Below are 27,768 nucleotides of genomic sequence, written 5' to 3'. Positions count from 1 at the left end.
GTAATCAGGTGACTGTAAATAGACATAAGAGCTTGATTGGATTTTATGAGATGACTGGTTTTGAAGACACTCATAATATCCAAAATATGTCAGAAGAATGAAGAAATGCTGTAATATGGACAAAATAATAAGAAACCAGGGACACAGAGGACAAATTCACTAGTGCATGACAAGAACTCCTATTAAAGATACTGGGCAAGTTTAAATGAACTGCTTTATTAAAGGTCTATAACAGGGTTTCATTCTGCAGAGTTAATGTGAACTGCTACATAAAGAGAGAGAGAGAGAGAGAGAGAGAGAGAGAGAGAGAGAGAGAGAGAGAGAAGGAGAGACAGAGAGACAGAGAGAAAGGAAAAAGTAAACAAATAACATTTAAATAAAAATTTTTAATTAAACTTTAAATTAGTGTGAGGTGGAAACAATAATGCAGCAATATTAAAAACGTGCAAAAAATAAACTACATTGCTATGTGTAATTTTCTGAGGCAGTATTACTAAAGATCTGTGATTATACAATCTGCATTATTTAATTTAATTCAATTCAATTTATTTGTATAGTGCTTCTAACAATGGACATTGTCTCAATGCAGCTTTACAGAAGTATAGAAACAAAGAATAAAAATGATAAAGTTTAAAGTTAAGTTACTATTTATGCCTAACATAATGAGCAACCCTGCAGCGACGGTGACAAAGAAAAACTCCCTGAGATGATATGAGGAAGAAACCTGCAGAGGAACCAGGCTCAGAAGGGAACCTCATCCTCATTTGGGTGACAATGGACAGTAGATAATATAAATATAAATAATGTCCTTTCTTTAACTGTTTATATTCACATGGAATTGTGCAACCAAGAGCTTCTGAAGGAACAAATAGGTCATATTTTCTCATGCAGACTGCCAAAAAGAAGGAGAATCAAAAATCAACATAAGTGAATGTAAAAATGTGTTCACATGTAGAAATCTGTTTCTAATAAGAAGCACTTTAACTAAGCATGTGCATAGGTTTGGTGTCTCTCTCTCTCTCTCTCTCTCTCTCATACACATACACACACACACACACACTCACAAACACACACTCACAACACACACTAGAGAGGAGATAAGACAAGGTTCTGTCTATCAGTGTGGATGTATCTTACACTTCACTCTCAGAATAAAGGAAGTAAATTGTATCAATGCTTTTAACGTTGTGTATTTTAAATGTGGTATTATTGTTTTACACATGACATGATGCTACTTACAGTAACGGAATTATTCTTACTAAGCAGTTCAATTAACATAAAAAGGAAATTATTAGAATTACTTAAATGTTTTAAGTTTGTACACCGGACCATCACACCCATAAGTGAATGTGGTGATCAGGGGTGCACATACTTTTGGCCATATTGTGTATGTACTATAGTTTACTGAGAGCTTGCATCAGTGCTGCACTCATTCTGTTTCCTTTGCATATGTTTAGTGACAAAGATGAAATTAACTCAGTTGCATAAAATGTAAATGAATACAGTCCACAGCATTCTAGCATGGGGTGATGGTTTAGAAATGTATTTTATTTGCATATGTATACGCAGAACTTTATTCCGATTTAATTTTGAGTGTTATTGATGTTTTGTGTCTTCAATATTTCTCCAAAACTCTCTGTTGGATTTGAGACCTAAGGCAACTGTATTATGAAACGTTTTGCAAGATTCAGTGTTTACTTAGTTCCATCTTTGTACTTCTCAGTCAGGTGTATGTTTCATGTGTGTGTGTGTGTGTGTGTGTGTGTGTGTGTGTAAGACAGAGAGAGAGAGAGAAAGAAAGTGAGTGTGAGACAGAGAAAGAGAGAGAACAAGAGAGAGAGAGAGAGAGAGAGAGAGAGAAAGAGAGAGAGAATGTGGGTTGTGTATTCATATAATACACATCACATGCTATATGCACTATAACACACAAAAGAATTTCAAACACACACACACACACACATTTATGAAGAATGAACAGTCACACACTCGAAGGCTGTAAGCTGAACTAAGCAAACTGAAGCTACAGAAACACTGATTTCTCCTGTGTGGCTCTCACTGCATGATCATCTCAAACACACAGCGGTTGCCTTGGCAACCAAAGGAAAAATGCAGGTCTAGGAGAGGGCGATTGAAATATGTCACAGACGCCATCAAAATGATTTATCATCATGGAGAGAAAAGTAAATACATGCCCACATACACACACACACACACTTATTACTCCATTAACCTAATGATTAATTAATGCTGTGTCTACACCTAAGCCTATACTTTAGTAACAAAACTAAACCTTTTGGCTTGTTTTTTTATTTTAGTAATATCTATCTATCTATCTATCTATCTATCTATCTATCTATCTATCTATCTATCTATCTATCTATCTATCTATCTATCTATCTATCTATCTATCTATCTATCTATCTATCTATCTATCTATCTATCTATCTATCTATCTATTAAAACAGTTTTTCTTCTAATGACCAGCTAAATGTCAAACGACTATTCCAGCCTCAAATCCAATGGAGTGCTTCATTACACTCTATAATCTATAAATCTATGGCTGTGTGTGTAACCTGGGACTCTTCTACCTACTACAGAAGAGAAACCAAGAGAAAGCTCACACTCTAATAAAACCATGTTACATGATACACACGCCGTTTATATACATTCCAAACATATGTTAATTCATCAGATCATTCATGCCAGCTGGTTTCCTTTTAAGCGCAGATGCTTAAGTAAAAGCTGCCCTTGAGAAGAATTTTTCAGGGGAGTCTCTAGAGCCTCTGCTCTGTGTGCCACCTTCTGCTCCAATAAACCGTAGTTTAACCAGGCCCACCTCAGATTAATATGAAATCAATCATCTGATATCAATATAAACTTACCAGGCTCATGAAACTTCTCAATCAGGCTGTCAATCACATAGTAAAGTCTCTTCATTCTCAATAGGCACATTTTATCCACATTTTATCCACACATTGTGTGCAGATGTCAACGTTTATATTACATATCAATCTTATTTATATAGTGTAGTGATAAATTATGAGGTGGTTAAATAACATTGGTGTTGAACGCAGCATACAGAGCCTTTGAGTGAAAGTTTGATGCGTTGCCAAGCAACATCTATCAAAGATGTACAGAAGGTGCTGCAGATGCTTAAAAATAAAAAAATGCTTTTTATTTCTCAGAGACTGGGTCGACTCAGTCATGCAGGTTCTCCCTTCATAACATCCGGAGGTTCTCTGCGCTCCACTGCTTGTTCTGTATCTTGTCATCTCAACATTGGGCTACTGAACCTCTATCCTGCCAGCTTTTCTCCTGCGCTCTGTCAGACCACTACAAATTACTCAGAGTGAGAAACTGGTGCCCAGAAAAATATCCCCAGCTTCTTGCACATCACATGTCTCTTTGACTTCCTGTAGCCAAAAACATACCAGCTCCCACTGAAGACACCTGAAGACACCTGTCAAATCCCACTCCGCACCATGCTCCATTCCTTCCTGCCCCAAACGTAACCTGGTGTTCCTCAGGACATGAGTACAACATGCATCAAGATTTTTCTCTGTACTGGCACACAGTACAAAAACTGGCGAGTCTGTGGATGAAGCTTGGCTACAGAAACAAAGCTCTGATTCTCTGCAATCATCATTTATACTCCAGCACTCTACAGATTCTCATTGGTCAGAAGGTGGTAACTTGTCTTGTGCTTGACACTAAACCAACACAAATGGTGTAACTGTAGCTTGGCTTGGTGTGGCATCCTGTCAGTGGCTAGATGATGCTATGTGGTGAACTAGCCTGCCATGACCAGGCATATATACTCATAGAAACCTTAAGGATTCATACTAAGGGAAAGACATTTTTGCTGCTTCAAGACATACCGTTTTAAGATTTACAATAAAAGTGTCCATTATAGGCAAGAGCATGAGCTAGCTGTCTAGCTAGGTTCTTCTTGTACAGTGTAGGTTTGTTAAAGCAAAATAAATAGACATGTTAGCTCTACTTAGCAAGTTAAGCCGGTTAGTCTTCACTGGTATTTCACAGATAGGACGGTTAGCTAATTAGCTGATGTAAAATGGGCACTTCTGTTGGCTTGGAATGGTCTGATTTTATAGTATGCAGTAAATGTGTTTATAAAGACATTTCCATTACATTAATGGCATTTTTCATCAAACTTAGCAATTTAGGGTTAAGGGCCTTGCTCAAGGGCCCAGCGGTGAGAGCTTGGTGGACCTGGGGTTTAAACTCACAACCTTCCATCAGTGTCCACTTTAGCCAATAAGCTACCACGTCCCCCCTAAGCAACCACTTTTCCCGTTCTGACACCCAACAAACTTTTTGCTTAAAGATGACTATAGAAACATGCTATGTTTTGACTGACATGCAGCTGACGTCTCTGTGACGTATCTCAATCTGTCTATCCATCCATCCATCCATCCTTTAGACTGCTTCTATAGACGGTGAACCGGGAGCCTATCCCTGGAGACCCAGGGCACAAGGCAGGGGACACCCTGGACAGGATGCCAGCCTAATATAGGACACAATCAAACACACTCACACAAGCCCATTCACACACTAAAGACAAACCGGACAACCCAGAGGAAACCCAAACACAGGAAGAACCTTAAGGGGTCTATTTCTACAGAAGGCTTTGTCTAGTTTTCCATATTTTACAGTGTGTAGTGGTTTATATTTCTTAACCATGACAACATACAGTGATATTTGCTGCACAATAGATCTGCACCCTGCTCTAGAATTCTGCTAGTAACCAACTTCTCTATTTAGTTTAGAAGGAGAGCAAGACACTTTGTCTTCCAGCTCTGATGCATTTCTCTCTCTCTCTCTCTCTCTGTCTCTCTCTCTCTCTGGGTCAGAGACACTGGACCATTAAGTAAGTCTTTTTTTCAGCTTCATTCGTTCAGTTTCTCTACAAGGCGAGTTGAGAGGAAGCGCCTGTGCTAATCAAAATTCTGTTTCCTGTCCTCTGTGCTATAAATTGCATAATTTTCTCATACAGTCAGCACTGCAGCTATGGGTTTTGTCTGTAAAAGGCAGCATGGATCTTCTTAACACTTTAAGTATATGTTATAACTCATTCTTAAAAAATTGTAAATGCTAGTAAACATATCCAGCGCTAGCTTGAACATCAGTAAAGTTAAGCAGACAGTTATTTTTAAGAAGGCAAGTAGGGAATAGATCATGCTGAGGCAGATTCATCCTCAGATGACAGAGTTCACGTCATGTTTGGAGATTCTCTCGCCACGTGACCCAGTGACGTGTTATAATATCTAATATGAGCAAACAAATATTTATGCACTGCAGTGTCTGTTTACACTTAAACCTCAAGAAACATTACGTATGTTTTGCTACGTGAAGCTGCGACATGCCGAATGTGCTCACGCCACTCAACTCTCTCAATGTAACAACTACTTCAACACAGCACTGAGAATCCTGACAATATAACGACTAAATTATAATACGCTAATAATCAACAGTCACATGAAGCATGTGAAGGGATAATCAGAAGACAGAGAGAGCAAACAACACAAGTACACAAGTACTCAGTTAAAACAAAACAAAACACAACTGTCTACAAACAAGACAAAAGCACAGATATTTATTAAATAGACAAATCAAATACACAGAGTGCAAATCACTGATTAAATGAGACAAAACACAAACAGAGAATGACTCCACACAGGAAAGTGTTGGCACTCACCATGAACTGCACGTTGTCGAAGCCGTTGGCCAGCAAGTGGTTCTCGTATTGGACGAGGCCGATGTTGTCGAGCCACTGACCCACGGACTGCACAGGGCAGCGCGGCCCTATGAGTGGGTGCAGAGGGAGTCGTTTGAGCAGTGAGTAGCCATCCACGCGGTAGCAGCGGCAGTCCGGCTGCGACAGCTGGCACTGCCACATCATGTTCCGCGCAAAGTGGCTGTCAAATGATCCCGCCATGCTCCCGAGAACAAGTGGCGAGAGAGAGAGAGAGAAAGAGGGTGGATGATAGAGGGAGTATGGAGATAAATATCAGAGAGAGAGATGCAAAGAAAATGCAGCAGAGTGGTGAAAAAATACCAAGAGAGAAAACAGTGGTGGTGGTGATGGACAAATAGAAATAGAAAAAGGGGAGGCAGAAAAACAAAAACAGGGAGAAAGGAAAGATGAGAGAAAAAAAAACAAAAAGAAAATGCAGAGGAAAAAGCAAGAAGGGGAAACGAAACTAAGACAGATATAAGGAGAAGAGAAAGATGGAAAAAAGAGGAGACTGTGGTGGGTGAAAAGAGAAAAGAGGGAGAAGGAAGAAAACAAGGAGAGGAAAGACAGAGGGATGGAAGGGCAGAGGGAGAGGAAGAGAAGAGATGTCCTCTGTGAAGAAGTGAGGGTCAGGGTCCAGAGATAAAAAGAGGCATGCTGAAGGATGGAAATCCCATCCACGCGGAGAGCACTGCGGCGCTCTGAGCTCTGCTTCTGTTCAGCTGTTGCTCCTTCTCGTTGTGCCGTGCTGTGTGTGTGTGTGTGTGTGTGTGAGAGAGAGAGAGAGAGAGAGAGAGAGAGTGCAGCTTGCCTGGTAGAATGCTCTTTATCAACTACACCCACACTCATCTGTATGCTTCTGCAGCCTGCTCCTCTGTGCTCCCCCGCTCTATCTCTCTCAGTCTCTCCCCTCTGTCTCTCTCTTCTTCTCTCCCTCCCTTCCGCTTCTCTCTAGCTTGCTCTGTGCTTCTCACTAGCTGTACCTCACATTGCTGATAATAGCCATCAGATCAGCCACGGCCTCTTTGTCTGTGTGCAAAGCTGCTGCGACTTCCTCCCACGCGTTCACACACATACACACACACACACACACACCCGCTCACTCACACACACACACAAGCACAGGGAGTTGTTGGTATAGCATTGGGTATGATGGTAGCATAAATAGCAATTTCTAAGAGTGGAAAGTATAATGAGCAACTATTAGAGGAAAAGACAGCAAAAGAGGAGAGGAGAGGAGAGGAGAGGAGAGGAGAGGAGAGGAGAGGAGAGGAGAGGAGAGGAGAGGAGAGGAGAGGAGAGGAGAGGAGAGGAGAGGAGAGGAGATGATAAAAGGGAGGAAGTATGGGGACAGGAGATCTAAAGCAGAAGTGACAATAGGAGAGAAAGATGCTGTTCTAGATGTGTGAGATGTTCCTATCTGCTGAGATCCTCCTCAACACTGTTCTGAGATAAACTTCTCTCCTAACAACCATAAACTTCCTGTCTCTGCATTCCTCACTGTGACTGTGGCAGTCAATAGGAGCTCACAGTAACCATAGTTACATCACAAAAAAAACTCTCTACTGTGCCAGAGCTGAAGAAAAAGCTACATGCACAACACTGCAGAGACACACACCATCACAACCACAACACAGAGACACAATATGTTTGGACTGGCACACGTACACACACACACACACCTGTGTGGTCTTCATCATTTTCCTTGAGCTCTGTCCCGATCCCAGCACCAATGGAACTCATGATTTTATCAATCTACAAAGAGAAAAAAGAAAAAAGAGCAGGCCATGTTTACATAATCCAACAGTTTTCTTTTGTGCTAAGCCTTGTATACAAACCTCTTCCCTAGGACGATCCTGCCCTGGGTTCTGTCACGCCTTTATTCCCATTATCCCAATTCTAATCCACCCTCCTCCCACTCCAAACTCCATAATTAGAGGTTGGAGACATGAGAAAGAAAAACTGACTTCCCTTCTCTCCCCGGACAAGACAGAGGGACCAGGTAATTATCGTCTAAAAGCTCTAAGTGAAAAGGGCAGTTTTAGCAAAAATAATTCACTATTGTCCATTCCACGGCATTTGAATACACAGAACCCGACTGTTGAAGAGCTTGTCCTTATTAGAGAGGAGTGTAATTCATTGTGTGGATGGGTATTACACACACACACACACACACACACACCTAGACGTAATTTAGCATAGCCAATCCACCACTTAGCCAGTTTTGGGAAGAAACCTAGACAGCCCATGCAGACACAGGAAGAGCAGACACTAACTCCCAACCCTGGAGCTGTGACAGTTATGACAATTACACACAATACGTCAGCTCCCACATCCCGACCTATCAAAGAAGACGGACCACCACCTGGTCAGACATTATTTGTGGGATGAATCTTTCACAGCACTCCAGTGGTGGTATGTGTGTAGAGCTGGTATCAGTTGCAGGCAAACCTCAGAGCCAATGCTGGATAAAGAAACAATCTACCAACATCATGATGAATGTTTGGAGAACGATTAAAAAAAACTGTGCGTGGAAAAAACTGACAGCTCTCGAATTGGACTAAAACCAGTGTAGGTTCTTCAAGTAAAGTAACCATTAAAATATACAGTGTTTAAAACCCCCAGCAACACTGCTGCATCTGATTTACCCATACCAGCACCACACACACACACACACACACAAATGCACAGTGTTACCATACACATGCATCTTATTTGCAGCATCTTCGATACATTGAATATCAGTGTTCTGTCACATACTCAGGAACCCAACCATAGCAGTTTGGCAGCAATGAGAACTCAAAATCTTAACCACTGAGCCACCATAATAAGTGCAGCTTGCTTACATTGATTCTACTACTCAATCAGCTCACACTAAAAGAGGTTCTGAATCACAGTAAACTGGTCAGACTGGTTGTAGTGGCTCAGTGGTTAAGGCAGAAAGCCATATGTTCATATCCCAGCATTCCCAAAACTGGTAGGGACCTTGAGCAAGACCCTGAACCTTCTTTTCAGTCTCATCAAAATGTACAATGGATGTAAAAATTTACACCCCCGTGTTAAAAGGGCAGGTTTTTCTGATGTAAAAGAAAATGTCACCAAAATTAATTGCTAGAACTTTTATTTATCCTCAATGTAAAATTATGATGTTAACCAAAAACAATCAGAAAATATTTAGGGAAAATAGGGGGAACTTTTCATTTTATTTCAAACTCTCGGCAAGCCCTAAAGCATGACTGTTCAGTCTATAACATTTTGTTGGCTGTTGGTTTTTTTTTGTTGTTTTTTTGGGTTTTTTTTAGAAAGGGCTTCTAAAAAATCCCATAGCCCAGACAAGAAGAATACGTGAGATTGTTGTCAAATGTAGAGAGTTATATTCCTGTCTTTTAACATTTTGGATTGACGTCCTGTTCGTCTGATGCCACTGTGGTGCTCCATTTTCTCTATTTGTTCATGATATTCTTTAAGGTGTTCTAAGGTACATCTAATGGTTTGGAAATTTGTTTATACGCTGTCTTGTATATTTTATGCATGCTTTTAAAACTCTTCGTGGATCATGGCTTCAGCATTAAGATGAAACCAAGAAGATATGTGGAAAATCCTAGAGAAACAGCTGCAATTTATTTGAGAATAATCAGAGTCATTGAATTGATGACAGCTGGATGATAAATACTCTTGAACATGTGAGTGAATGTGATTGATCCATTCTGAGCCACACCCACAGTTATAAAAGGGTGTGGCACATTCATGCAACTTTTGGATTTTTCTGATTTGTCCCTAAAATGTTTCTGATTGACACAATAAATTTCACACCTTGTTATTTCACATCGAGGATGGTCTTGTTTTCTTGGTTTCATTTTGTGTTTTAGATTTTATCAGTGATGTGCAAATGTCTTGATAATGTAACATTTCTAATTAAAAAAAAAGCCTTCGGAGTGTAATTTTAACAGTTTCCATGCATATTTAAATAAGATCCTAATCTCCTCTAAATGACTGCATTAAATACAGAAAGGGGCCTCAATAAGAGTAAGAGCTCCCGATTGACCAATCAGATTCCACTCTATTATATTCCAACCTGAGACATTATAATAAAATGGCTGACTTCTATAACTAACACATGCTCCTATAATAACTCCATACAAGGCAATACAAGACATGTTGTGTAAGAGAACAGCTTCAGTTTCTTACTGCACCACTCTTCAGTCCCTCCAGGATTTTGCAGATTTGCGGTTGCCAAAAAAGCTTGATTTTTGCAGTGGAAAAAGAGTTTTTTGTGCTAGAAATGTACTTGAATTGGTGAAATTGCAAGCACTGGATACTTCTTTTAAAGTCCTACCAGTGAAAACACACATGTAATGATTTTCTATAATAGCTGTAGAGGGTTTCAGCTGAATGTACCTCGTGATGATGTCACATGACAAATGAAGAAGAGTCTGCAGAATTTTTTTTTTTACTTTTATGGTGCTGGAAAGACTGAATATATGGATGTCAGAGGTAAAATACCCTGTTTCATTTCAGGTGACCATGACCGAATACCACAATATTTTTGGGTTTTTTTTTTTTTTTTTTTCCTAAATTCTCTTTGCTGACTGAAAGCAGATTCCACTGTTAATCTGCTGATATTGAGTCATATTGTTCAGAGACTATGATCTCTCTTGTGATGAATTTCATAATGATCAATATTTTTTGGATGAAAGCCAGGGCTCAGGTACTCAGGACATGAATATCTACCACTTTATAGATTTACACAAAGTGGTATCCTGTCTGTTTCAGATGAATGTGCACAGGACTTGAAGAAATGGCGTCTGATAATATTATCAACTCTCAATTGTTGCACAGCATTTATTTGTTTTTTTTTAAATATTACTTAATAAAAAGACTGATCATGTCATTTAAAATTCATCACTCAACCTCTTCAGAGACTGGATGTTGATTCCACATGCTGCTTTGCTTCGGTTAAGATTGATTGATATGATTTAACTGATTATTATTTTCAGTACACAGTGATTCATTAAGCTTGATTATGAACTGAATCTACATACATACCAACATACATGGAAGAAAATATTTCAAGCCATGGCAAATTATAATTATAATTTTTTCGACAAATACAACAAAACAGTCAGGTCAAATAAATAAAACTGTAATTATTGTGCTATAGTAAGAGTAGTAAAAGGATAATGAATGTGTTATTACCTCCTCCCACTCAGCTGTGAAGGAGGGAGTTCGCTCAAGTCTGGTGGGACTGTTTTGCCCTCGAGAATTCCGCTTTTCCTCCTCGATGGGCGATGCCACCACCAGGTTAGAATCAGACTTGGAAAGACTTCGGGAAAGCTGGAGTTCCGGCACATTCTTGGACATTCCGGTACGCATTCTTCCAAGAGTGCACGCTCTCTCCTCGTAGCCCCCTGTGCAGTTATTCCCCCCTTCTCCACTCCTGTTCACTTCGTTCTTTCCCTGCACAGATGGGGTCTGGTTGACCCTAGTGTGGAAGATGGTGCGGTACACTACCTGAGGTTTGGGTTCTTTCTGGATCCTCGAGGCAGGGAATGGTGCGGCGTGATTGGGTGCGAGCAGCAGGTTGCCGTGCCTCTGTGGAGGATCTTTGTGCACTTTGCTGTACAGCTGGTAGGGATTATCCGGGAACTCGCAGGCTGGAGATGAGCCGTGCAGAAGGCCAGCAAACTGCTCAGGAACACGGCTTTCTCTGCGATTGTCTTTCAGCGTTGTTTCCCTCTGCTCCACCTCCTCGTCTAAGACCAAAGACATTAAGACATTTGTGGTCAGTTTAAATATATGTAAATGAAGACTCTCTGAGTTCAGAAGCATGTGTGTAAGTGTATGTGCATGCCCACATTTACTAATAAAAGCTGGAGCCAAAGTGTGTGTCTAAAAAAATAAGAGAATATTGTATGAGTGTGTGTTTGTCCTCATGTGTCCTGAGGATAAAAAGTTCACTAAAAGCATCTGTGCCCATGTGTATTTAAAGAGGTTAAAGTATTGAGTAATCACATATGCAGAGTGCCAACAAATGTCAACTTTAACAGCTTGATGAGTTCACTCAGTCATAATATATGATGAAGCTATTTATGCATTCATTATAGGGTTTATTTATTATTATTTATTAATTCTAGTTCTAGTACCTGTAAGTGTCGGTAGAGTTTCACTCTATTCCCAAGTGACTCACACAACCGCTTATTAATCAGCATAATGCATATCAAATTAATCACGCTTACAGCTTGCCAGTGACACCTCGCTGAGATTTAATGCTCACATGCCAAAGCAGTAGAAGCATTAGAATTCGAGTATGAAATTGAAATATAGACCCCGGTTTATGCACCATTTTCCTGTCTTTTTATTTATCCACAATGCGTAAGCATAAGTCTTCGTTTTTATCAACATAGCTTACCTTAAATAAAGTGAACTTCAGAAAAAAAACTTACATTAGATTAGATTTGCAGTCATGGGAAAAAGAAAGAATGTGCACATTCCTTTAATTCTATCTTCTTATTTATCAGGGCTGGAAAAACAATTGTAAGGTCATCATAAACTTCTATAAGCGAAACCTCAGGTGATAAGAAAAAAACACAACAAATTTCAATATGTAGTCATTTTTTCCCTCAAATGGTAAACTAGCTTTTAGATTCCAGACGGGGAAAACTAAGTGACACTTCCCACAATTATTAAGAGAGGAAATAGCAGGCAGGTGTTACAAGATTAGTTAATCATCAAGAAGTGTGACTGCCTCTATAAAAGCAGAATGCTTGGCAGGTTGGTGTACTGGAGCACTCGGGTGTGAATCTATATCACAGCAAACAGAAAGGACATCAGACATGACCTCAGAGAAGCAACTGGTGCTGATTGTCAATCTGGGAAGGGTTATAAGGCCATCTCCAAAAAATACAGTAAGAAGATGAAGGCTTTATTATCACCGCACATACATTACAGCACAGTGGAACACTGTTCTTAGCATATCCTTTGGCATATCCTTCTTAGCTTCAGAGTTTGGGGTCAGAGCGCAGGGGTAGCTATAATGCAGCAATCCTGGAGCGGTAAGGGTTAAGGGCCTTGCTCAAGGGCCCAATAGTGGAAGCTCTGGCGTATAAACCACAATCTAACGATGCACAATCTAACGACGCAGATCCTTAACCACTTGAGCCACCGCTGTCCTGATAAAAAGACTGTTTACAAATGAAGACCTTTCCCAGTAGTGGGTGTCCTCACATATTCAGTCCAAAGTCAGACCATTTAATGCTCAGAGATGTAAAGAAGAGCTGCATCATGTGATCTCTGTAAGAGCATTACATTGCAGCACAATCAGAAAAGACTGAACAAGGATTGGCTTTCATGGAAAAACAAATGTGGAGCATGAACTACAAAAGTTCTGGAACTATATTCTTTGGACTGTTGAGGCCAAGGTGAAGATGTCTGATCATCATGCACAATGACATGCTTGGCAAAAACCAAACATAACCACAAACACCTCATAACAGCTTGTTGTACATGGTGGTGGAGGGGTGATGATTTAAACTGGGAGCAGAACCTGGGAAACTTGTTGTCATAGAGACAACAATGAACTCCACTTTATACCTGGATATTCTTGAAATAAATGTGAGGCCTTCTGTCCAGCAGCTTAATCTGGCCTAAAATGGGTCACATAACTGGACAGTGATCCAAATTACAACAGCAAATCAACCTCTGAATGCCTTAAGAGAAAAAATTCAAGGTGTCGGAATGGCAAAGTCAAACTCCAGACCTTAACTCTACTGAAATGCCCAGTGTAGGATCTCAAACTGTTTATTGTCTGCCCGTTGACCATGCAACTATTTATCTAAAAAATGTAAACTTTTCACAAATTCTATGTTACCCCTTTTAATTAACTTCATTTAAATTTATTACCACAAAATGTACAATTCCTTTTGTCATTTATGGTCAATAGTCCTCAATTTCCTGAAATTAAACCAGATTTCTGATATATAACACTTGAAAACAGGTCAAATTTGATCCCAAGGACAACAGAAGGGTAAAGACAGGAGGCAATCAACAAATGCTCTCAAACATCAGTGAACTGAAGCAATGTTGTAAAGCTAAAATCTCTCCAAAAGAACGTGAGAGACTGATAAACTCCCACAGAAAGCATTTACTAAGTTACTTTTGCAGAAGGTGTTTCTACATGTTAATGAAACTTATTATTTCCCACCTCATTTCTGAATGTTGGTTTAATTTTTGGAAAAAAAAAATGAATAAGAATGAGTAAGAATTTCATTGTATGGTGTAAACCGTTGTGTTTTCACTGTGCATATGACAGTAAACCTCTTGAATACATATTAAAACCTGTTGTGTTTTATTGTTGTGACCTGAGGTTATTTATTTATTTTTTTTAATGAAAAGAGCACACAATTATTACTCAGCCCCTGTGAAATAATATCATAGACTTGATTTTGTGTATTTTCTTTTTCCGATGACTGTGTTAGCTTTATTTAATTTCAGCTTATTTAATTTAGTCCTGAGCTGTTTAATGTATTCATGTTGCATGAGCATAATGACTGAACGGAAAATTTATGGCTTAAGAGCCTAAAATCTTACTGATGATCTCTTTCACCAGCAACATTTCAGCCAATTCAGTTAACTAGAATAGTCAATTAAGCATTGTGGGATATTGACAAAACTGATTTCAGTATATAAGAATATTTTCTGTACATAATTCTATATTGAGATTTTCTACACTCAACATGTTAAAACAGGCTGTGGCTGTAAAGTCTCTGCTTTTCTATGGCCAAGGAGACAGAGCAACATGTGACCAGTGTGTGAAGTGCAGAGAAGTTTGTACATGGGTACTAATCATAAAGGCCAAGTGTTTCTGTGCAGCATTGCATGTTGAGTGGATCCCAGTGAACTCTTCTTGTAAGGACGAATGAAAACAGAGGTACAGAATGGTTTTCAGAAGATGAAACGTGAACACATCCTCTCAGCAGTAGTGCTGTGCTCAAGCTTTGATATTAAACACTGAATTACAGCACAGCAGAAAAAGAGTGCATGATGGAGGAAGATAAGAGCTGAGATCTCTCACTACTGAAATTCCACCTGCTGAGAATGTTTTTGGAGTATTTTTTTTTAAACAACATTTATTTCATATGATGCATATTATTCAAGATTACATGAAAAGTTAAAACAAATTGACGTGATTGATCTGATTACGAAATCTTTTATAGTACATTATTCTATTCTTATACAGAATCTTACTTTTATCCTTAATCGTCTGCAGCACCATGTGTTTGACCATCGTTTGAATGATAGCACGTCTATTCCAGACATGTGGTGTTACTATTAATAACTAAATAGTGTGCTCCTGTTTTAGGTGTCATTATCAATACTGAATTGATTTTAAAACAAAAAGAAGAAAGTTGCTTTTGCTCATACTAGTGAAGGTCTTTTTAGACAAAGCTCTATTTGTTCCTAAATGCTAATAATGTAAAATAACTCTATATTTTAGCCATGAAATCTCTTTTGAAGTGCAACTGTAGGAAGTGCTTTAGTTTTGTTTAATTTGATTTGATTTTATTTTTTAGTTATTTCCTTAGCTTCTTCACAGTGTGAAGGCTTCCTCTGAGATCAGATCTGTGGTGGTGGTGTTGGTGTTCCAGGGCCAACCAACATGAGCTGCTGCCTCACTACCAGCACACAACATTGCAATCATGCTACATTACAACATTAACACAGCTGTTCTTCACACAGGTGGTAACACCAAAAAGTAATGACAGAATCATTTGGTCAATCAATTATTATACAGTGAAACATGAGAAAAGGAGTTACCAAGTAACCAGATGTGTTGATATCTGAAAGAGTAAACCTTAGTGTGTTTGTGCCTGTGTGTGTATGTGTATGTGTGTGTGTGTGTGTGTGTGTGAGAGAGAGAGAGAGAGAGAGAGAGAGAGAGAGAGAGAATGAATAATGCAACTCCTTTAATTAACTAGAAGAAACAGGAACTCAAACTGATCATCTGATGAAGGCGGGATTACGTAACCCCTGTGTTAGTGTAAGCATCTGTATGTGATCTGAAGTGTAAAGCAGAAAGTGTGAAATATGTGATGGAATGGAATTATCAGAGTACTGGAACATCTCTGTAGTGCGTATGGCTTATACCGGAAACACTGAGCACTAAGGTGGGTATGTGTATATCCTGGATGGTCTGGGAAGACAACATTCGTTCACACTAGTGTAGTTAATTCATGTACTAGCATGTTTTTGGGAGGTATATACAGTATACTCCAGTGCATCTGGCTCTCTTTCTTTTCAGCAACAGGTAATCATGGCATCCACTTTCCAGCATCCTGAAGCCTCAAGCAGATCGTAGTCTTTCAGGAATAACTAATAGGGAAAGAAGCACATGAGAAAAAACACGGTGCTCTGCAGTAGTCATATCTAAATCTGAAATCATTCTAGAGAAAAAACAGCCAGAGACAAGCGAGGAAATGTCCATGACTAATCTGAGACCTGGCAGTAGAAAAGTACAATTCAATTCAACATCCCATCACTGACGTCACTGAAGAAAACGTCCTCTGGTTATCTGCGGTGTCTGACCGCAAAACAAACCACATTCTCAACATTCCAACATTCTCTCTAAAAACGGCAGTGATCAACGGGAAACATCATATGTTCTACACACACACACACACACACTGGGCCATTGATCCCAAGCTCATCATTGCTCACATACTAAAAGAAACAGCAAAACAACACTATAGATCAAGTCACACTGCTGCAGAAATTAAATGATGTCTCTACAGAGGAGGTGTGTGTTTAATCTAAAATGCTGTATGCTCTTTAGCACCGTCAACACTCCGCCCTTCAAGATCCCTCACTCCCTCACTCGCTATTCAACTCCTACCTTAAGTCATGTGGTCAGCAGCAGATGAACAGCTATTGACAGGTGTGGAGAAACGAGCTGAAAAGGAAAGTTGTTTCAAGTTAAGAGGCATCAAACACACACACACATACCCACACACACACACACACACACCCACACACACACAAAACATGTGACTAGGGGATGTGACTGAGAAGTTAGGGCATATTTACTCCGCATGCTCCGATACGTCCACACATACACCCACACACATACACACACACACACACACACACATACACATACACATACACATACACATACACACACACACATACACACACACTTGTCCTGTCATGCAGAAGACACTTCCAGAGGCGAAGTGATAAGTATGCTGATAAGGGCTTGCTTTTACTGAATGTCAGAATAAGTTTGAACTCACACACAGTCACTTCAGCTCATGCCAAGCTTTCCTCTACCAGCACCAACAGATAGAGAGACAGAGGAGAAAGATAAATTTAGTGAGAAAACATCAGTGATTCATAAATAGACTTGGAGAAAAAGAGAAGGATTTCAGTTTTGAGGGAAAAAGGAATACAGAATAGTCAGGCCTTGCTTTATCCACACCACACAGACGGATGGCTTGTTCTGCCACTGGATTACAGGTCACATGTTTAATTGCTTGTTAACAAATGTTTGTTCTGCCGTGTCCAACTGCAGCAACTTCCTGCCAAAAATAGGGCCAGTGAATCTCTTAAAGTCAGAAAGCCAAGGAAATGTAAGTGTTGACCATGGTTTATAAAAAATAGCAAAAAGCTAATGCTCTCTCTCTCTCTCTCTCTCTCTCCAAATAAATCAGTGAGAAAAGCAGGACAGGAAGTGGCTGAAGCTCCTGGAGGTACACTGTGAGTGGAGGTCATCAAGCACTGCAGGTCAACAGGAACCATAATGTCTAAGACCTAAAGGTCAGCATATACTCTGGAGGAAATTCACACCTGGATATACGTTTTGATTTATAAACTGAAACTCTGCCACAAGCGCAATGCAACCTCCTGACTGTGACCAAATAATAAGCTGGGAAATGATATAGCATGTCAATGTAGGCATACTGCTGAGAAAGAATCTCCTAAACTTTCATAAAGCCGAATTAATCATGATCTGAGTCTTAAAATAAAAAAGCTGCAGTCTAAACATTACTCTTAAACCTAGAACAACAATCTAACCCTAAATCTTATTTTAACACATTATGCTACGTTTACACATAGAACTACAATCATTCATTTTAGTTCCTCAGGAGCTCTCGAATTCTAGTTGTGCCACCCACTGAGAAACATTGTTACTATGGAAACCAGTAGTAGGAACGCCTACTGGCGACTTCATAGTACATAGTACACTGGAGACTACATGTGTGACCATAGCTTAAGACTATGCAAACTTTCACTTAAATTTATACTGCCATCTTAGCCTGTAATTTTACTCTTAAACCCTAAACTAAACTTTTTATAATACTTTTAATCTAACTCTTAGCACTAATTCTAATGCTATAAACCTAACTGTAATGCAAGTCACTCACTATAGACAGAAATTACTAGTTTGGTCACATCAATAATTTTTTTATTTCTGATTTCTGAATACCTACGACATATTTAAGCTCCGCCTACTCACTGCAATCTTCTCATATCTTGACAAAAAGTGTTTCCTGATCTAGTGTCGGCATAAAATTTTATGTAAGTAGGAATTTTCTACCAAATAAATCACCTTTATCAACGTGGACATTGATACACATTCACTCCTGTCCCTAATTACAATGACATTACAGAGGAATCTCTCAATACTGTATGTGATAGCTGGAGTTTTTATAGGGAAAAATGCTGTACAATATACTATTTTTTACAACAGTGCATGGCATTTTCTTGATTAAACATTAAACATACTGTTCTATAAATGTCTTTTTCTTGTGAGCATCTCCCCTGTGAAATAAACATTCAAATCCTGACATCAGGAAAAACCTGCATTTTTGGATTTCTGCTGCTGTACATATATTCAGGATAACTTTATTCAAAGTTCATTTGCATAAACAAATTTCATTTTCCTGAGAAGGTTTCATTACAAAAATAATTGTAAGAATAACATCAAGCAACAAACAAACATGATTATGATTGATGATGTTGTGTCAATAACATCAAAAATAAAGGGATGTCAGAGAAAATGTGTTGGATATTGGATCCTTTAACATAAGGCAAAGATTAGAATTTGATTTGGAAAAGGAATTAATTTTTGGAACTGGGAATGTTAGACTATTTAAAAAAAATGTTTAAAGCTCTAGGTTTCTGATTATAAGGTCAGGGGTTTGAGCCCCAGCACTGCCAAGCTGCCAGTGATGGGCCCTTGAGCAAGAGGTTTAAGCTTCTCTACACAAGGGACACTGTATCATGGCTGACTCAGCGATATACCCAAAAATAATTTTGCTGTAATTAATATGTATATTACAGATAATGGCAGATACTAAAGGTTTCAGTACTAGAAGCAGAAAAATTAGATTCCATGGTATAATTTATTTTTTTTACCTAAATTGCTATTCACCTGAAGTCTCTTGCCTTTCCCTCAATTCCTAAACTCTTAGACCTCTGCATTAAGAGTGTAAGTTCTTAAATCTAACAGATAATCTGACTTGCAGCACCTCAACCCTACACTTTCTGTCAAACACACACAATCATAAGATACCTGCAGTAGGGAGGGCATCGTATGTTGGGACTCTCCTAATGAGCTGAGGATGGATAGGTTCTGCCTCATACATCTCCATGCAGCACTCATCCACCTTTCTTTTCAGTCGATAGTTACATAACAGTACATCAGTACTGTTTTCACTTTCACCTATAGTGATTTCTATAAATAGACTAGGAGAAGAAGCTGTTTATACATGTGACTGTATCTTCGGATGGATAGATGTTTAGGTTTGGTGTTATGAGATGGTGTAATATTGAACAGAACACAGACAGCAGGCTGATCGACTGTAATATCCTCACATGTTAAATCATGATTACGCATGCATTGATTCCTGCACCTTTGAAAAATAAAGCATCAGAGGAACAGGAATGTGTTTCTCTGTTTGATGGCAGTTGCTATGACAACACTGGACCTTATATATGTGTGTGTGTGTGTGAGAGAGAGAGAGAGAGATGATGATGATGATGATGATGAAAAAAGAGGCGTGAACATGTGAAAACTATATATTATTATAAAAATATAAGAGTATATTCTTGGAGGCAGTACAAAGAGATGAATGACTCATGCTTCTGACCTGATGAGCTCTCCATCTCTGGCTGGACATCATTACAGGTGACCCTACTCCTTGAATCAATGTTCATTGATTTTTACTGAACAAATCCTTTCACTATTTATTTATATAAAATATACAAGCCACATATAGTAAGCAGGATTTAGGATGGCTTAGAACTTATTCAGAAAGTTCGACATTTTTCAAAGTCGAAAAAAAGTATCTAATTACAGAATGGTACCAACAATCTCTTGGTGCCCTTTACCCAGTGTCCTGTTTTAAACTTTAAACCAATTTAATCCAGTTTAAATTGTCAGCAAGTAATCTACTTGTCTAGTTAAGACTGAGGGTCATATCCAGTACATCCTCCCCAATTATCATGGGGTTTTCATTATAATGCCCTCATTTGGTCTCTGGTGCCAACACACAACACACCCTTGAAGAAGTGAAGGGATTCACATTACATCAGGGGGTTGGAGTAGCCCCTGAGGAAAGTGCTATGAAAGGGTGGAGGAGATTCAGTGGGTCATTTCAAAAGCTTCACCTTTACAGTACAGTGGAAGAGATGAAAGGCTGCAGAGGTTTTTGCTCTGTACATGTGAGATACTGCTTATACTGTACTCAGTGAGCTGGAAGTCATTTCTGGTGACTGAAGTGTTTTTTCCTCTACATACTCTACTCTGTCCAAACTCACCTTCCTGACTGTGAACAGATTGAGTGAATGAGTGAATAAATTAATGAATGAATAATAGAGGTGTAAACAAATATGAATACACACTTTACACTAGACGGATTCATTCAATTCTAAACAAAATACAAATACAGCAATAGATGTACCTTTTCTTGCTTGTTTTTTTTAGAAAGCATGCCAACTTCAAGGACTGGCACGAACAATACAAAAAAGGTTGCACAAGTGCAAGGTTTAGCTTTAAATATTGAGTTTTAAAGAACTGCAATTCTTGGTGATGACTGCCAAAATTCCCACCCCAACTGCAACTCAGAAACCACAGAAAAAAGCTAGAAACTAGCCCACATATTCAGCTATAAGAAAAGATAGAGGGTATATTTTTCTTCTTAGTCTTTTCACGGAAACTTAGGATTTGCAGTACATAGTAAATGTAAATGTGTGATTATTATATGCAGAACCTGGCAACCTTCTCACAGAACTGCAATCAGGGTAATCCTATTACCTGTAATCAATGTTTTAGATCAACTGCTGATTTCCAGAATAAAATCATATTTGTATTCATATAAGAAGCTTTTGCTTCATAAAGACCCCACACTATGCACAGAGCTGCATATCTCTGCTGGACCTCCAAAAATAAAAACTATTATAAACCTTGCATATTTACTGCCATGTTTCCTTCATTCTTCATTCATTTAATCTTTTTCCACTGTTGTTTAAAAAAAGTCATACAGGCATTATAATGAAATGCTTTTGACTCACAGCAGGTCTGTTAGAGCGTCCAGCTTTATAATAGATCCTGAAAGTTCGCCCAGTGAACTTTTCTGAACTTTCTGGATTGTAAGTTCTCAAGAACTAAAGGAAATCTGATAAGATTATTAGATGGTTATTATTGGGAAGTTTGGCTTAAATAAGGACAGACATTTACATTTAAAGTTATCTTATATTAGATAGTTATCTTGCTTACATTAGATTGAAGAGAGAAAGCTTTCCAGAAAGTTCCACAGGCTGTGTGGTTCAGGAGGTGTTAGAATTTGTGAATGAATAATGACTTCATTTTCAGTTTTACACACACACACACACACACACACACACACACACACACACAATTTTAGTTCAGACAATGGTCACTTCAGGCTTAAATCCAAATATAAAAACAGATATAAACTGATTTTCTCTGCACATTAAACAGATACACAGACACTGCCTAAGAAAGTCACATATAATCTGGCCCTTACCTGCTGTTTGGACATTGCGAAAGCAACTGAGTAAGAAAGACTAAAGAGAAGCAGAAATTAAAGCAATAACAGCTACTGGAAACTTTAAAAGAGAATAACTGAGACAGAGTAATCGTCTTTAACAGCAGGGATATATGGAGACAAACCTCTACACAACACAGATCCTGAGACTATACTTCACCTTAAAGTGACCTCCAGTTTTTTCTTCTTCTCTTTCTCTCTCTCTTATGTCCCTGAAGAGGAGGGTGCCAGACGGCATACAGACAGTGCTGGTGAATGGCGTCTGCCAGAATCCCATCATTACAGATATCACCGTCACCATGACTCCCACATGCTAACAAAAATCTGCTAACAATATTAACTCCACACCTGCCCACGCAGGGTCCAAAAGAAGTGACATGCAAGAAGTGGCATACCCTCTAAACCTGGGCAAATCTGAACCTCACATGTTTCACACCACTGACTCAATTTTCACGCATGTAAAAAATCTGTTGTAATTCTGTACGGTGCTGTAGCATTAACACGTCTCTCATCGCCACCTGCTGGCAACGTGACCACCACACTAAGAGAACGAACGACACAACAAGTGAACGAATGACACGAACACTCATTTCGGTTTCTCTTGACACTGTGTATACCATCAGAGTGGCTTTAATGTGCACTTCTATCTATAGGCCTTGATGTATGAATTATGCTTGCAGATACTGTACAATAGATCAGAATAGCAAGAGTTGTGTGAAACAATGCATCAGTTTATTGCATCATCATTAAACCTGGCTCCACATAGACCATTAATTATAACAATATAAGCTTGAAGATTCATCTGATGCTCAATCAGACACACATGTCTCTGTTTACATTCTTAAAAACTATTCACATATTAATGATTCTGATACTCAAACCAAACTAAATGTACACTACATGGTCAAAAGTATGTGCACCCCTGACGATCACACCCACTCACCCAAACTGATACCGATACTGATCCACAAAATTGGAAATACACAAATATCTCTGTATGCTGTAACACTGCAGTTTCATTTCACTGGAACAAAGAGACTCAAACCCTGTTCCAGCATGACAATGCCCCTGTGCACAAAGCACAGAGCTCCATGAAGACATGGTGTGGAGGTTAAGGTTAGAGCAGAAAAATTCAAGAGTCCTGCACAGAGCCCTGACTCTGACTCAACTCCACTGAACACCTTTGGAATGAACTGGAACTATAAAAAGTTTTTATTTAGCCCTTCAAGAAGAAATTAGTCATATGTTGGATGAAAATCTTACCAGCAAGGGGACAGTCCTCAGCTGACCCGGTGGAATAGTTAGCTGGACTGATGAGAGGACTAGCAGGTGGACTGGTGCTGAAACTGGCATAGCCCAGAGATGAGCTCACCTCTGATGGCTCACCACTATGGTTAGGTACAGGCCGCTGTACATCCTGCGATGAGGACAGAGACGTGCGCTGTTTGGGCTGGAAAAAAGAAGAATGAACATCTCAGCAGAACTGCAGCTAAGAAATTACTTAGACTTACTAAGACTAGTCAGTTTTGCCTAGTCAGTTTTGCCTCTCTGTCACTGTTACCTGTGAAACTCTGTTTAGTTATCAAGTGCCAGAGAATGTTGTGTTTCTGTGTGTGGGGGGTGGGTGGGTGGGGGTTCTTCTCATGCATGTCTGCATATGAACCAAATGTTATTTTTCATTACCCATCATTTTGGGTAAGCACATGTAGAACACACACACACACAATGTATATACTAGAAGTGAGATCATTTAACTTTTGGTTCAAGGACATCTAACGAGGACAATAGTGGTCGCTATGTCGTGCGGGTGAGCCCTCGCTGCTCGGCAGCTCTGAGTCACACCAGCTTGTTGTGTTTGAAAAACATGATGTGCTGCTGCTGCATACACAGACAGATTGGACCAAAACACCTGTCAGTGGGAGTTCATATAGATGTGCTGAGAGAGAATGAGAGAAAGAAAGATGAGGATGATGACTGTGTCTGGTTGTATAACCACAGGAAGTCTTACATAAGGATCATCTTCACTTCCTGTTGCATCATAGGTGTCACATTAATTAATATGTGCCAAATGCTTGTTGAGTGTGTGCCTCGTTTATGACACAACCTGCCTCACACACACACACACACACACACAAACACAGTGTATAATATTTCAGTATTTTCCAGAGAAAGAGAGAGGCAGAATGAAAGAAGGATTAAAATCCCTCTTCTACGCACCATTCCAGCGCTTCTCCTGTCAGCCCTAACACCTCCGTGTGCTGATACTGGCTGTGGACTATTACTTCCGTCAAAAGCAGGAACGGGGCTCGTAATTATGTCATTTTCTCTCATTTGGGCAGAAAGTGGCACGAGCCAGCTAACTGTGATGATGTGATGAGATCTTGAAATCAGTAAAGTGTGTAGTCAGTGTTATAGATTTAACTAATGAATGTGCCTGTATGTTGACTGATATAAAGCTAACACTTAAATATACAATACAATTTAATTAACGGTAAAAAGTACTGTGCTGCCAATGCTGTGAGCAGCCATGTTGAATATATATACATACATATAAACATATGTTTATATATATATACATATATGTTTATATATATATATATATATATATATATATATATATAAACACCACCTACTCACCACTACATTAGTGCATCTCAAACCCTGCTAGAGCGACATATGTGTCACTGCATTGAGACAGGCTGATCTTGCATATTAAAATACAGTTATTTAAGGTCTAGACACCAGCATTTTCAAAGTACATTCTGTCATTTCTGCCTCCTTTTTCCAGTCTAAGCTAATGTCTGTCCAGAGGTACACACAGACAGGGCATTCAGCAAAACTGCCTACAAAAGATGAGCCAGTGCCATTTTTAAACCAAAAATAAAATTCAGACTCAGCAATTCCTGCATTCTAAATCCGGCAGCTGTACAAAATGTTACCGGTGGTAGGATGAAGAATCATTTAAAATTCCACTCAATTCAAGACAGCAGACTTGGGTAGTCACCTGAATTAGAGGGATTTATTCTGCAACCACAGTGAAAGGGATGGGAAAAGTGTGTGAGTTCATAGTATGTCATAGTATGATGTGCTGATTTCTAATATAAATACACACAATGTTACTCCAGGATAACAGATACATTATTCATTCACTGCCCTGTCGAAACCCAGCTGTCCCCATCCTCCATGTTTCACTGACATTGTAGTACATATGAGAATAAAATGAATAGTTTTCTTGGTTAAAATGAAGTGAGTGAGTTGTGCATCGAATGAGCGGTCACTACAGACTCGTCCCATGCTGTCAGACAGATTCAGCTTCGACTGTTTGCTAGTTTGGATGCGTAGCGCTTATGTGTTTAGCAACAAAATCCGTTGTCTCACAGTTCTGCCCCAGTAAGCAAGCTGTTCTCATCAAGACACCTCTAAGGAACGCTAATAATTCACAGCTGTAGTTGCTAATGAACCTGTAACACACAAACACACACAAACACACACACACACATGCCTGTCACCTTCACATACAAACACAAACTATCACTATGTGATGGCTGTGTTCTGTCTAATGAGCCTGTCATGTCCAACTTAGGCTTGGTTAACAAACGCAGCATGCTTGTTCATCTACATGTATTCCACACAAAACCTGACTCTCTTGTCTCTTCTGCTAAATTAGACAAGATTTCTTCTCATGCTTACATAGTGTGTGTGTGTGTGTGTGTCTGTGTGTTTACCTGTGGTTGGAAATTCATGTGTTTGTGCATGATAAACTTTTATTCAGTAAAAGAGCTGGGAGTAAAAATTTATGAATTGCAATTATGGTAATTATTCTGTGAGCCCAAGGACTGCAGGGCGATGAATGCCATTAAGTCTCCCACTGGAACATTCTGCACACAAAAGATCTCTTATACCACAGATGCTAATCCAGCCTGACTATACCCCGAAACACAGCTTCATGATTTAGAATCGTGACCTTCTCTTTTACACTAGGAAGTGGGACTCTTTTTAGGGAAAGGATAACACATTAGCACTAGCATGCTTCTAGCCTTGGTTCTGCCATCTGTGCCGAGGGATTCCTGTGGCCTCTTATCTGAGGCGCTCTTTCAGTTTGTTAGAGAGCATTAGCTTTTATATTAGCTCATTTAGCACAGCTGCCATGCAGCTCACACCAAGAGACTTCATAAACACCAGGGACATTTTTCGCACTGGAATAGAAACATCCAAAGCATTAGGGAAGTATTTGGAGCTAAAACGCGGTCATTCACGTTCATCTGACTTGAATTAGGCTGAATTAGTTGGGATGGATCAAACTATTTTGTTCTATATTTCAACACAATGAATCTGAAATGAAACTCTGACTATAAAATGCAAATTTTACATATATAGTATTAAGAAAAGGTTTTTGCTCCCCTCTTGATTTCGTAAACTTTTTCCTGTATTTGTTACACTAAATGTAATATAAGACAGGAAGAACATGAGAAAAGTTTTAAATTATCAGTTAATTTGAAAGAAAAAGTGTATACCATTAAATTTAGTTAGCTGTTTGATTAAATGACTAATGAGGCAATAACCTTTTCACACAGGACCAGTTAATAAATAAATTGTGTTTACTCAGGTTGTACTTGATGTATACTTTACTTTGAGGCTCTAGCTGGTGGAGCCATGAAAAACTCTAAGAGCAGTATTTGCATCCTTTTCATATCCAATATTGGTCATTATTAGAGTAACCCTTTAAGAGGCAATGGAAAGTTGACATCATACACTCATCTAGAATACGTTCTAGTCACCCTTAGCACAGATTATGTACCTAAATCCTTTAACATATTAATCAAACCACTGATCAATATAGTCTAACCTTGACCCTTATCACCTGTCTAACTATAGGCCAATATCAAATTTCTAAGAAAAAGTTGAACTTATGAGTTATGAGTTGTACTCGTACTTATGCAAAAATCACATTCAAGAAATCTTTCACTCAGGATTGAGGGCTTAGCACAGTACTGGGACAGCACTGAATAAAGTAGTAAATGACTACTGAGCATTTTTCAGGCTTTTGTCTCCTTGCTTGTGTTGTTTGGTCTTAGTGCTTCTTGTGATACCACAGTTATGACTTTTTGATTAATCAGTACCCCTGAATGACCATCCACATACATCATGTGTAAGAGTGAAAGCTCTTATTGTGATTACTGAATCTTGTCTCTCATTTGAAGCTCATTATGGCAGAAGGTTTGCAGATGAGCACCAGCTAATGTGAATGGTGGGTGGAGTCTGGGAAAATGGGTGGTAATGAATGAAGCTTACAGGTATTTATAGGTGTATAAGTAGAAGGAGCTGCTAAAAAGCTAAACAAGCAAGTCTGTGCTGAGCTGAAAAAAAAAACATGATTTAACAGCATTTTGCTGAATGTGTGTGAATGTGAAGGTGACAGTTTCATTTCTTTTCAAACATTTACATGTAGACATTTTTGCATGCTGAAATGCATAGCTCAAAACAAAATAAATAGACTCTCTCTCTCTCTCTCTCTCTCTCTCGTCTGCCTCGCAGCACCCCGGGTGTCACGCTCATTTATATAATATTACAAGGATAGTCTGTTTCATCTCAGAAAAATCGCTAAGAGATATAATGGCCCTGCACGATTCACGATTCAGGTTCATGTTTTTGCTATCTCTAGGTTGCAATATTGTGATGCTTTGCTGTCATTTTCTAGTAGGTGCATAACCAAGCTCCAGTTCAGATCTTTCCTATCTTATCCACACTACACTGGATCCTAATAAAATTTCACAGTGATTATCAAACACTATTAATGATGTATACAACACTGAATACTCTCACACCATGCAGGCTCTTTATTAGTACCTAGAATAATGAAGACACCAACAGGATCAGGGAGTTTTTCTTACAATGCCCCCACAGTTATTGAATAGACTTCCAATTAGTGTTTGGGTCTCAAAAAAA

At 39.0% G+C, this 27,768-nt stretch overlaps 1 protein-coding gene across 6 annotated transcripts in view; it reads right to left on the bottom strand.

Moving 5' to 3' along the window:
• anks1b (ankyrin repeat and sterile alpha motif domain containing 1B) overlaps positions 1–27,768 on the bottom strand; it is a 156,209-nt gene that overhangs the window by 44,208 nt on the left and 84,233 nt on the right. For 5 of the 6 annotated variants that reach the window (XM_058407813.1, XM_058407810.1, XM_058407811.1 and 2 more), the window contains 4 exons: positions 23,086–23,272; positions 10,952–11,508; positions 7,438–7,510; positions 5,717–5,823 (listed from right to left, as the gene is read on the bottom strand). In XM_058407813.1, the coding sequence (XP_058263796.1) occupies positions 5,717–5,823; positions 7,438–7,510; positions 10,952–11,508; positions 23,086–23,272 (924 nt within the window). Of the gene's footprint in view, positions 1–5,716; positions 6,977–7,437; positions 7,511–10,951; positions 11,509–23,085; positions 23,273–27,768 lie in introns of those variants that run through there. The other variant, XM_058407815.1, reaches the window with a different exon arrangement.

This window comes from Hemibagrus wyckioides, linkage group LG14 (genome assembly GCF_019097595.1).
Source record: "Hemibagrus wyckioides isolate EC202008001 linkage group LG14, SWU_Hwy_1.0, whole genome shotgun sequence".
Classification (NCBI taxonomy): domain Eukaryota; kingdom Metazoa; phylum Chordata; class Actinopteri; order Siluriformes; family Bagridae; genus Hemibagrus; species Hemibagrus wyckioides.
The sequence above is the reverse complement of the archived record's forward strand: the minus strand, read 5'-3'. Positions and strand labels throughout refer to the sequence as shown.